The sequence below is a fragment of the Eptesicus fuscus genome, chromosome 4 (assembly GCF_027574615.1).
Source record: "Eptesicus fuscus isolate TK198812 chromosome 4, DD_ASM_mEF_20220401, whole genome shotgun sequence".
Lineage (NCBI taxonomy): Eukaryota > Metazoa > Chordata > Mammalia > Chiroptera > Vespertilionidae > Eptesicus > Eptesicus fuscus.
Window position 1 is genome coordinate 107279096 of NC_072476.1, and position 13605 is coordinate 107292700.

Genomic DNA, 13605 nt, shown 5'->3' on the forward strand with positions numbered 1-13605 from the left:
AGCAGGTGTGAATAGATATTTGTGTATGGTGAATGAATAAATAACGAGGTAAGTTTAAAGGGTAAAATGTTCTCTTTTCTTGGCTTACCGTTCTGGACAATGATACTTGTGCAATAGCCTAAAGGGTCAAGTTATTTTTACACAAATGTGAGCTCTTCAAAAAGGGAATCTCAACAGCCAAAACTCTAGAATGGTTATTCTAACAATATTAGAATCTGACAGAAACAAGTAAACTTTCACTTATTTATTCATCTATCTATTTATCTATCTAATATAATCTATCTAATCTATCCCCCTAAATGATAGTTTAGTGACACAGTTTATTAAAGCTATGCTTTGCCCTGGATTATGTAGTTCAGTGGTGGAGTGTCAACCTATGAACCATGAGGTCACGGTTCAGTTCCCACTCAGTGCACATCCCTGGGTTGTGGGCTCGATCCCCAGTAGGGGACATGCAGGAGGCAGCCGATTAATGATTCTCTCATCATTGATGCTTCTATCTCACTCTCCCTCTTCCCTTTCTTTCTGAAATCAATAAAAATATATTTAAAGGTATGTTTAAAGGAACTGCTATCAAAGTTTATAAGACACTCATTATGAAGACACAATTATACTTTATCCCTCATTGTATTTATTCCCATGCAAAATTTCCTGTTCAATTTTGACTATATACCTTGAATTTAACACAGAAGACTAAAAAACACACACATTTAACATAGTCACTATTATTTACTGAAACTGTAATAGTTTAAAACTGGTGACTACTTTAGGAATAAAATTTATAAAACAGTTATTTTCTTAAAATAATAAGTTTTCGTGCTTACTGCTGTGTCATCAAAGAGGTTGAGTAAAGAAATTAGAAAGGCTCGTCTGTGTTGGCGGTTTCCACGGATCATGGAGTAAAGATGTGAACACAAAGCACTAGAGGACTCATCTTGTCTGAAACCCCTTACAGGATCTTTTAGGCATGTGTTGATTGCCTGTTGTACCTGGTAAGACATCTTCATACCAGCCACTGCTTTCATCTGAAATCAATAAAAGCCTCATTTTTGTCATGGAAATAAAAAGTAAGATTAAAAATATACTTTAAGCATTATAGTCTGAGACTAACTTCATCATTTGGTTTTGTTATATAAATAACAAGATCATAGAATGCAACACTGGAAGAACATTAAATACCGTTTATTGAAATCCCCTCATTTTACAGAAGAAAAAGTTAAGACCCAGAAAAGCCATTACTCTCAAGGTCAAACAATAAGAACCAGAACCCATGCATGCCAGTGTGCCTGCTGCACTATCACCTCTACCTCTCCCTTAAGAGTTCATTTTAAATCAGAATAAACACCTTGGGGTGACAAACTTGGTTGCATGTTTAAGTAAGTACTAAGCAAAATATTTTATTCTAGTAGGAATATGGGCAGGACAGTCACCAAATAAATGATTTACTAAAGAAAGATGTTTAAATTTAGGTTATACAATTTAAAAATACATACATGAATGAATCCAGCATATTTTTTGTCTATTTCCACAAGCTGCTGATCAGCCTTGTTCCGCATAGCAGGTTCTGGGTCTGTACCCATAGCAATTAAATATGGTACACACTGGAAATAAAAATACAGGATTTATAAGATATCACAGTAGCAAAATCTCTATATGTATCTTTACATATGTTAAAACTCGATGTATATTTGGGATATATGAATTTAGTTTTATAGGCCCTTAAATGGCATGTTTTAGTGTTCTTTTAAAAATGATTATTCTTCCTTAAATTTAGCTTAAAGCAAAAAAGCACTGGAGCATAAGCAAAAATACTGATGTGGTGAAATTTAAACAATTTCAGTGTGAATTTAAGGTGCTTTAAACATAAACCCCCCTACTCCCACACTAAGAATATCCAATTAAGACTACGATATCCTATGTAATAAAAGGCTAATATGCAAATTGACCGAATGGCGGAATGACCAGTCACTATGATGTGCACTGACCACCAGGGGCAGATGCTCAATGCAGGAGCTGCCCCCGGTGGTCAGTGGCTCCCACAGGGGAAGCGCCGCTCAGCCAGAAGCCGGGCTCATGGTTGGCGAGCAGCAGCGGTGGTGGTGGGAGCCTCTCCCGCCTCCGTGGCAGTCGGACATCCCCTGAAGGCTCCTGGACTGCAATTTTTGTGCATGGGGCCTCTAGTATACTATAAATATTAATCTAATATTTGTCAAGCTTGACTGCATTTACTATGTAAAGATAAAATAGGGCAAAAAGTATTGTCTTTTAGTTAAAACTAGGAAAATATAAATGTTTTTCTACAAAGTTGATTTTTAGATATGGCTTCAATGATTGGATAGGTAGTATTTTGCTAATATGCAAATTTATTATACTTCTAAAGTCAAGAAATACCACTTTTGCCCGGCTGATGTGGCTCAGTGGATGAGCGTCAACCTATGAACCAGGAGGTCACAGTTTGATTCCCGGTAAGGGCACATGCTGGGGTTGTGGGCTCGATGCCCAGTGTGGGGCATGCAGGAGGTAATCAATGATTCTCTTTCTCATCATTGATGTTTCTATCTCTCTTTCCCTCACCCTTCCTCTCTGAAATCAATTAAAAAAATAAAAAAAGAAACACCATTAGTAATTAGGTGAATATGAATCAGATAGTGAGGAGGACAGAAAAAAAAAATAAACAGACAAAAAAACAACTAAGAAAGTAGAAATGACACTAACTAAAATGAGTGATCATGAATTAAATCCCAAATCAATGAGAAATAAAGTCCATTATAGAATATTATTGGGTAAACCAGCAAAATTTGAGAATAGACTATAAATTAGATAATAATGTATTAATGTTAAATTTCCTGAATTTGATTACTGCATTATGGTTTTATAAGAGAATATCCTTATTCTTAGAAAATATATACTAAAATGTTTAAAGGTAAAGAACCATAACATCTGAAACTTACTATCAAATGATTCAGAAAAAATTATATGTATGAAGAGCAGGAGATAAAGCATATGTGGCAATAAAAAGCATAACCACCTGAGGCCATTTAGAATACTGTATTAGTAAAGAGCTGTAAGTATCTCAAAAATTCTAGTTTCAATATATCACTGTACATTTTATTAGGTGATCGTGATGATGATAACCCTGAGTCATGAAATACAGGCTAAGTAATGTTTAGCAAGTTTCATTAGTGTGCTTTGTCTTAGGACACAGGGAAGAATACAGCATATTTACATATAGTATATTTTAGGAAAAGTTTCATGAAAAATAGCCAAAATGAAAATGGTGAAGGATAATGGGCTTTGTTTACCTAATAAATGAACTTTTGTAGCCCATGGCACTCCTGAACATGTCAGATGTACACTACTACATCAGCATTAGCTGCCAATCCTCAGTAACACTAATATGTCTTCATTACATCGAGTCCTCACAATGCTTTGAGGTGTGGGTAGATGATGTTACCTCTAATTTACAGATGAAGGAACTGAGCTCAGATTACACGATATACTTCTCTGTGGACAAAAATCCACCCTGTTTAACAGATTACGTTCTTATCCCAGTTAACTCTCTTGACATTACATGCTGTTGATTCTTTGGGATGAGTCAACTTTATTAAAACAAATCAATCATCCCTACTTAGAAAATCATTCTGAGTACATGTTCTGCCAATATAAATTGGAAGTTTGTTAATAGAGACATTATAAATATATGAGTATTTGCAGTAATGACAACCTAAGAGATGGACTAAAACTTGGAATCAAAAGTTTAGGACCAAAAAAAAAAAAAAAAAAAAAAAATCAATCCAACCCCAAATTAACAACTAAGAGGAATAAAGAACTACTTTTTATCTCATCACAATGTCATCAAATGACAACAAATCTGGCTCTTTTAATAAATTCTTCTTTCTAAGACACACTTACCTGAACTGGATGAATAAGACCTTGGTTTAGAGTCAATGCAATGACATTTAGGGCAAAGTGGCGTACACTTGACTGGGTGTGAAAAAACGCCTCAAGCACCTGTTTGAGGTAAAGCTGCATGATGGAACTACTCATCCCTGAGGAAACATCACCCATTTCTTTTAAATCTTCCTGTTTTGCAACTTTCTTCCCTACAAAAGGAAGTAAAAATATTAAGAACAAGTACACTAACCTTTACTTAAATATACCAAAGCAGACCACAACCAAAAGCACAAAATGTTAGAGTTAGTGCTCTGGCTCAATGGCTCGTAATTTTTTTTTTTTTTTTTTTGGTCTTTGTTAGAGGTCCGTTTGAGAACCTGAGAACTACAATCCCTCTCCTCCCTCAAAATGTTAACGTCTACACCTATATTAAATTGTATAATTTTAGGGAGTTTATGAATACCCTTAAGCCTAGATATGGACTTAAGGACTCCTTCTGAACTGAATTCCTTCATCTAATAGATAAGGAAATTTTGATACCTGGATTAAAAATGAGTCAGAGTATTCTAACTGTAGCCACATTGCGACATTAAAAAATATATTTTCACTTACAGTCTCTATCTGCCTGCTGCATTCGTGTATCCTCTTCTTGTAGGTAGGTCTGGAGGTTTTTTAACACTTGTATTTTTAAATTTACTGAGGAGTTCTTATCAGATAAGATATTATTATATAGATTTTTCACCTCTTGCTCAAACATTAGACTTGGATGCTGAATGAAGGCAAATCCTAAAGAAATGAGAAAAAAATCTTTTGATATAGTCATAGTAAAATTAAATGTAACATTTAGTGACAATGTTGATAAATTACATTAAAAAACTCCTTATTTCAAAACTTAAAACTTAAAATGACTGGAAGAATATGCTGGTGGCCTTACCTAGAGAAGTATTAGAGCAGGCACTTCTTTCCCCATGAATTAAAAACAAGAAATTGCATTTCAAAGGAGTATTTCACACAAGAGGAAACCTTGAGGAGGGAGCAGGGTCTACTGGCTAGGGGAATGGATTAGGAGTCAGGAGTCTTGGGTTCTATTTCTGGCTCCACCACTGACTTGTAGTGTGACCTTGGGTGTGTCACATAATCTCTCTGTGCCTCAATTCTCCATCTGTAAAATGGGGACAATAATATTTACCACCCACCTACCTCAAAGGGATGTTTTCAGGATTTAAGAGGTAATGTCTATAAACTTATTTTAGATCCCTAGCAGAAAGTACTATTTTGGCATTATTTAAAAAATATATTTAAATATATCCATTTGATGAAACAGAATAATTCAAAATAAAGCTAAAAATATTTTCCATTTACTTCTCATATGGCATTATAATGAAGCCACAAAGCTGAATTCTATAACAACAATATAGTAAATTACTATTATCTATGCTTATTTGTATAAAATAGTAATTTATGTGAGATAAAATGAAGATCCTTGATGACAGCAAGTATTATTGATACCAAATAACAAACTAAATTCAAAGCATAGAGTGATCAGATAACTAGCCCAAGGTCACACAGGATAACTATGGCCCAGGTAAGATTTTTTTCATTAACTGGTCTAGAGGTACTATTTTTTAAATGGTACTGCTTAGTTAATATTTACAGCCTGGCCAGTGTTGCTCAGTGGGTTGAGCATCCTCTTGGGCAAGGTACATCTCCATTCCCAGTAGGGGGCATGCAGGAAGCAGCTGATTGATGTTTCTATCTCTCCCTTCCTCTCTCTCTAAATCCCTGGGTTTCACATCGTGAATTCAACCAACCACAGGTAGAAAACAGAATTTTTGACCTGAGGCTGGGAATCTGTGGATGTGGAGGGCTGACTGTATATAATGCTCTCTGCCAATTCATAAAAGCGACTTGGGCCTCTTTGGATTTTAGTATATGGTGGAGTCCTGGAACCAGTCCCTCAGATACTAAAGGATAACGTAAGTTTTTTGGGAGTCAAAAGTTGTAATGTAGCCCTAACTGGTTTGGCTCAGTGGATAAAGCGTCGGCCTGCGGACTCAAGGGTCCCGGGTTCGATTCCAGTCAAGGGCATGTACCTTGGTTGCGGGCACATACCCATTGGGGAGTGTGCAGGAGGCAGCTGATCGATGTTTCTCTCCCATCGATGTTTCTAACTCTCTGTCCCTCTCCCTTCCTCTCTGCAGAAAATCAATAAAATATATTTTTCAAAAAAAAAAAAAAAGTTGTAATGTAGATTTTCAAATGTGTGAGAGTGGGTGCCCCTAACCCCCATGCTGTTCAAGGGTTAACTGTATTTGTTCTCTGAATCAAATGTAGTACTATTAGTTTTGCCCCTTTATATAGCTTATGTCCAGACTAAATATTCAAAGGTACACATTTGGCTTGAATATAATAATATCAATATAATTTCCTAATAAGTGATATCTGAATTTTTACTATATTTGCTAAATGTAATTTCTGAAAGGGAAGCAGAAATATGATAACAAAATTTAAATTTATTGAAAGAAATCAGTAAATGTTTAATGAGATCTGAATAACTTAGAATTTTTTATTACATTATTTTAGTTCAAAAGACTAATATAAATGATTGTTCATACATATTAAATTATAAACCTTGTTAATGTTACCAAAATAAAGTTTCAAAGTAAGTTATTAACTTTATTGAGTAATTTTACATGTATTTGCACAAAAAACAAACAATAAAAAACAAAAACCTGGACAGAGTATTGCTTTAAAGTGCATTCAATCCAGGTACTTTAGAGCTGTCTCTTGCTATTTCTCCTGTATCCCATGACCCATCCAGATAAGCCACAAACCCTAACCTTCTGCAAAGGCATGCATTTGCTACATCAATGTTCCTAAAAAATAATAATATGGGATAGATATACATCCAAATTGTTTCAAGTATTTCTGTATGAATAAAAGCCAGTGTAGACTGTCTTTACTAGAAATGCCAGGCAAATATAATGATAAAGCTTTAAAAAAAAAAAAAGAATAAAAGAACAATTTTAAAAATATGCAATAGCACAAAATTCTTCTAAATCATCGTTCTGTATCAAAGTGCTTGAATGAATGTTCTAAGTTTTATAAAAATACATTTTTATTGATTTCAGAGAGAAAGGGAGAGGTAGAGAGATAGAAACATCAATGATGAGAGAGAGTCATTGATTGGCTGCCTCATTGACCCTCCCACTTTGGGGATTGAGCCCACAACCTGGGCATGTGCCCTGACCGGGGATTGAACCATGACCTCCTGGTTCAAAGGTCAACGCTCAACCATTGAGCCACACCAGCTGGGCTTGAATGAATGTTCTTATGAAACCCATAAAGTAGGGGAAGGAGACAGTACTGTCATCTCTATTTTATTAATTAGGAAACTGATTAACAGAGAAGTTATGTGACTTGCTCAAGGTCACCAGGAAGTCATTGGCTGTCTAGGAATGGAATCCAGGTGTTTTAACCCCCACTCCTATATTCCACACAGCAGATCCTACTATGAATAGAAACATACATAAATAAATGAACAGTTTAGACTCACAATATTTTAAAACTTGCTCAACCTCTCAAACAACTAAAACTATAATGAAATTTAGACTTAACTTACCTAGACCAATGATGGCTTTTGTTTGTACTTCTTCATCTGAATGTTTTGTAAAATACATCAATAGTTCAAGTACTTTATCCTTTATGTTAACCTAAGGAGAAAAATCAGTATTATAAAGAAGGGTAATTTAGATCAGTTTTCAACTATAAAGGAAAAAAATATCTAATAGCAAACAATGAGAATTTCCACATGCAAACTTGACTAAAGAATAAGTCACCAATAAGTTTATAAATCAATAAATTTTAGAATAGTGACATTCAAAATAAAGATCTGTGACAAAGAAATTTGTGCCAGAATGTAAATAATGTACTACTCCCGCACTGAGAATGGGGAAAAACTGAAGTCAGCTGCTGACCTAAACAGTGCACCTACTCTTATAAAGCTGATAAAAGCTGTGCTTACTTATCTTATCATAGACCAGTAATAAACAGTTCACAGATCAGCAGTCTGAGGACCATATTTTGAGAAGCACTGTCCAGAGTGATTAAATCAGACTAATGCTGCCTTCATCCTGGATCATTTTAGTCATTTTCCGTTGACAGGGTCACAGAGTTCTATTTCATTACAATATACTAAATAATTAATATTAAGATCTTTACCTTACTGTTGCCCTTAAAATCTTCCAGATCAAAATCAAAATGCCGACATAGTGCTCCAACAGTGAAAAGGGATCTAAGAAGTGCTGGTTTGTTTGACAGAAGTGAAGTGTTATTTGGATCTTCTTGGTGCTGAATTTTTAATTTTGAAATGGCACCTGATAAAAGTTAAGTAATATTTATTTATAACAAACCCTTAATTCTTAAATTATTATGTTCAAATAATTATTGCTAATGAATTATGACTGAATTTATTAATAGTTCTAAGTATTAAATATGTCTAGAATTATGAGGACACTCCTCAGAGTCTAATAAAATTAATGTAAGAAAAAAATATTTAAATTGTATTTTACACATTGGGCAGAAAATTTACCAACATTTACTTAGAGGAGATACATTTCTTAAGTAATCATATTGGGTTATTAAGAGAATACAAAAGATACTAGAAAATACCATTTCTAATATCACACCTCTTACAATTCCCTAAATACTATCCTTAATCAGATGCATTCAAAAGGAGGACATTGCAGAATCTAGCAGAATAATTTTAAAGTCCAGACATTGAACTTACCATAGTATCTATTGAAACAGGCCCATACAAATTTAAAATTTTGTGTCACTTTATTTACAACGGCCCCAAGACAGCTCACACAATGTTGTACTACCTAAAAGATACAGAGAAGATTGCTATTTAGACAAAAGTTAAAGACGAAGGTAAAAACAAAAGATTAAGTTCTCATTTGTGAACTGCGTACTAATCGACAGAATGCTTACAGTCATGCCATATTTGATGATCAGCTTCATTAGATCTTCTTCAATAGTGGCAAGGAAAGTTTCACTTGGATGCTCCATCAGTGGTACCACCAGTTCTAGGATTTTTGCAACATTGCAGATAACCATGAAATCATTTTGTGTCTAAAAGGATAAAATTAGTACTTTATGAGTATAAAAAATCTAAAAAGAAACTATATACAGTTCTATCTATTTGGAGGTTGAATTAAATATGTAAAATTTGTTTAAAAACACACACACAACACAACCCATTTAGAAAAGAGCTTTTTTAAAGTATGAAGGGAAGAGTCTCAGTTTTAGAATCCTGGATTCTAGCTATGCCACTAACTTACCATGTGATCTTTGGGTCACTTAATCACAATGTCACAGTTATTGTTTTTTCCCCTAAAATTTAACACAAGACAATTCTGAACAAAAGTATTTAAATATTAACAGAGAATTTTACCTAGATTGATACAGGTTTTAATAGTAGTATTTTTCAAAATGGGGTATGTTAACTGAGTAGTTTCTCAAATAGGGGTGAGTTTGTCCCCCAAGGAATATTTGACAATATCTGGAGACATTTTTGTTTATCACAAAAAGGGTACAGGGGGTTACTACTGGCATCCAGTGGATAGGAGATGCTGTCAAACATCCTACAATGCTCAGAACAGTTATTTTTTTTAAAATATATTTTATTGATTTTTTACAGAGAGGAAGGGAGAGGGATAGAGAGCTAGAAACATCGATCAGCTGCCTCCTGCACCCACCCCACCGGGGATGTGCCCACAACCAAGGTACATGCCTCTGACCGGAATCAAACCTGGGACCCTTCAGTCCGCAGGCCGACGCTCTATCCACTGAGCCACACCGGTCAGGGCAGAACAGTTCTTGACAACAAAAAAATAATCCAGCCCTAAATGCCAATAGTGCTGAGGTTGAGAAGCCCTGTGTTATCCTTTTTATGATTGGATCCTTAATATATCAACAAAAGCATAGGAACAATAAAATCTTAGATTTAAATGTAAAAAAAAAAAAAAAGACCACAGAAAAAAGCGAAAAAAGCATTTATCATATGTAAGGTAGGCTTACAGTAGTCCCCCTTATCTGTGGTTCCCTTTCCATGGTTTCATTTACCTGGGGTCAACTACAACTCAAAAATATTAAATGGAAAATTCCAGAAATAAAGAATACATAAGTTTTAAATAGCGTGCCTTTCTAAGTAGCGTGATGAAATCTTGTGCTGTTCCACTCCATCCTGTCCAAGACATGAAGCATTCCTTTGTCCAGCATATTCACGATATTTACATTCCCTGCCTGTTAGTCACTTAGTAGCCATCTTGACTTATCAGATTGACTCTCCCAGGATCAAAGTGCTTGTGTTCAAGTAACCCTTATTTTACTTCATAATGGCCTTAAAGTACAGGAGTAGTGATGCTGGTAAACTGAGATATGCCAAAGAGAAGCCATAAAGTGCTTCCTCTAAGTGAGAGGGTACGTATGAATAGGAAAAAGCACAGTACACATAAGGTTTGGTACTATCTGCAGTTTCAGACATCCACTGGGGGTCTTAGAACGTATTTTATGCAAATGTGGGTGACACTGTATGCAAAACTTTGTATTTGCATAAATATAAAAAGTTGTATAAAATGTTTTCAAAGTAACCCTACTTTCCAAAAAATGTTGTTGCAAATGAGGACTATTTATGCAAATTACATTACAGTCCAGATTCTAGAGGCAAACAGACTAGGACTGGTTGGCTGTGCAATATTGGGCAAGTTACTTATATTCTCTAAGCTTTCGTTTCCTTATCTGTAAAACAGACAAGAATGGTATTAACTTCACAAAGTAAATGGAAGAATGTATGTAAAATTCTTCACAGTGCTTGGCATTATGCTCAGTAAATATTAGCTATTATTATCAGCCATAAGATTATATATTAATCCATTTATTTCTGGATGTAATACAAGCCCTAAAAATAGAAGTAGGGTCTCACAAGTATAATATGTTGATTTTATATACTTATCTTCTGCTACTTTCCTCAATTCTTAACGTTTCTCAGGACATCCTAAGATTTCCACTTAGAACTTATTAATTTACAGCACACAAAAATCTGACCATATCAGCAAAACAAATTTAGTAGAGAAAACTGTTAAAATTTGCTCCTTAGGAAAACTGAGAAAACAGCAAGTGAAAAACTACATAATAAAGTTCTCAAAGTATTTTAAAATTTAGTGTTTGTAATAAGCCACTTAACTCACCACGTTACCATATAAATTGCTGCAGTATTTTACTTAAATTTTCACATTTGATTCTAGGAAAACTTAGTATGTGTAATATTAACTTAAAATAGCAGCCTAACATCTGTGACAAACTAAATTTCTATATTCAACATATTGGTGTATTGTAAAAATAAATGTTTAAAATAAAATATACTAAAAATGACAAATTAAAAGCAAATTCAGAATCCAAAAGGCATTAAGTTTCTCAATGAGAGAACTACCTCATTTAGCTTTGCAATCTTAATAATAGTTAAAACATTTATTAAGCATATATGGAGTGTTTGGCTTAATTATAAATGGTGCCTGAACTTAATACATCAGAAAAATGTTTGCAGATAGCTTGCTATAAATTATTAGAACAAAAATTTGAGTACATAACACAGTAGATCTGTCAGTGAAAATAACTGTCATCTGTCAGTGAAAATGTGAATGACACTGAATGCTAAAGTTAAAATATTTAGTACACGGTTTCTATAAAGAGAAAAACAGGAAGCTCTATACTTACACTACATTTAGTTGTAAGATATGGCTGCATAGTCATGGCATGTTTAACCATGAGCTGGGGTCTTATTTTGCTGAATAAGAACAAAGTGGTTATGCAAGCCACCAATCTTCCAGAGTTCACACCTTTATTGTCAGAGTCTGAAAAAACAAACAAGAAATAAGACACTACAATATGACAAGGCAGTGAAAATTATACAGACTATTATTTAAATTATTCAACATTATCCTCTTAATAGATTCAACACATTCATCAATATAACTCATTAACATTTCTTATGATACTAGACTTCCTGCACTTCATTTTTATCTTTAATATATAAATTACATATATTAAGAATAAAGGACAAAGAGGCTGCACTATAGAAGGCTAATTTTTTCCCTAAGGGGAGGAGGATTTAAGTTAAAAAACAGAATGGAAGTTGGGAAGTTTAGAGATGGGCTTTTGGGAAGAGACAAGATGTTGGTTATATCTAAAAATGGATACAAGTCAATATGGGAAAGAAAGTTAGCAAAGGGAGACAAAACCAATTTAGCTGAGGTGATACTGTGTTTAAAGATACTGGGGGAATAATGAAGCTGTAGTAGAAGAATGTTAAAAGATGGGAGTGAGAAATTAAGAAGTTGGACCAGTGCTATATTAAAAAGGAAAACAAAACACTATTCAGGTGAGAGGAAAATGTTGCTAGTTAGAATGATTCTTGGATGGCAAATTAGTTTTTAGAGGAGATTAGCAACTATTTAATATCAAGAGACAACAGTATCACCCTTAAAATCTAGGATAGAGAAAACAGAACAAAAAGAAAAAAAGAAAAAAAGAAAAAAAGGTACACATGGAAAATGAAAAAAAAAAAAAGAAAACATTAAAGAAAAAATACTGCATAAAAATATAAAGGGTTATTAAGTTTCCGTAGGTGCCATAAATGTACCTCTGTAAGAGGCAACTGGCCCCCATATTGGAGAATGACCCCCAATATTATTCCTCATTAATGTACATCAGGTGATGCAAGTCATGTTAGTCTTGTGTGCTTTAAGCAATAGATATCAAATCTGACTTTTATAGTTTTCATATAATTATTTATATTTTGATTAACAATTTTAGACTTGTCACTGATTAATTTGCTAAATAATAACTAATATTTAAGAAAAATTTTAAATTAAAGATATTAATAGCTTACTAGCTCAAGCAAGATTAAGCACATTTTTATATAACAATTAAAAATAATATTAGGAATATATTACAAATCATTTAAAAACATTTTTATAATAGTTAAACCAATTTCATCTTGAGAGAAAATTTTATAGGATTAAAATATATCAAACAGTTTTTGAATGAGTGCAATTAGCTAAGTATGTATTAGCGCCCAGACTTCCTTTTATTCCTGCTCAATACGACATCTAAAATGATATGCTACTGAAAGATATGTGAAAGAGATGAGGCCCATGCTTTATTACTCTAGATAGTCTTAGTCAACCTTAACAATATAATCAAGGCTGCAACATCAAACAAAAAACAGATTTCATTCAAGAGTGAAGTAGTTCAGTATTAGGCTAAGCAGAGCCAGAGGCAAAAATGAGAAATATGCCCAAAGTATTTTAAAATATCTTATAAAACCAACTTAATGACCAATATATAAAATGTCTTACCAGCTAGAGATTCCTCATATTTAAGAATGTGCTCAACTAGGTTATCAACAAGTTGAGTACAAGCTTTCTTCACAGGTTTATATGAGGAATCCTCTTCGGACTTCAACAACTATATATGTATATATATAAAAAAAAAGATCCCAGTATAATTATTCATTAGGCAATAATAATAAAAACGCATTTAATGTGTCCATAAGCTTTTCAATTTGTTATTAACAATTTAATACTGAAAATGCAAATAAACAAAAATATAAAACAAATGTTTAAAAAATAACTTATAAACCAGTAATTT

General features: G+C 33.6%; 1 protein-coding gene across 1 annotated transcript in view; it reads right to left on the minus strand.

Moving 5' to 3' along the window:
- Positions 1-13605, minus strand: part of NIPBL (NIPBL cohesin loading factor) — a 182181-nt gene that overhangs the window by 10511 nt on the left and 158065 nt on the right. The window contains exons 33-42 of the mRNA XM_008155585.3: positions 13314-13422; positions 11671-11807; positions 8887-9027; positions 8684-8777; positions 8116-8270; positions 7517-7607; positions 4507-4680; positions 3913-4103; positions 1494-1601; positions 825-1025 (exon numbers count right to left, since the gene is read on the minus strand). Of these exons, the coding sequence (XP_008153807.2) occupies positions 825-1025; positions 1494-1601; positions 3913-4103; positions 4507-4680; positions 7517-7607; positions 8116-8270; positions 8684-8777; positions 8887-9027; positions 11671-11807; positions 13314-13422 (1401 nt within the window). The remainder of the gene's footprint in view (positions 1-824; positions 1026-1493; positions 1602-3912; positions 4104-4506; positions 4681-7516; positions 7608-8115; positions 8271-8683; positions 8778-8886; positions 9028-11670; positions 11808-13313; positions 13423-13605) is intronic.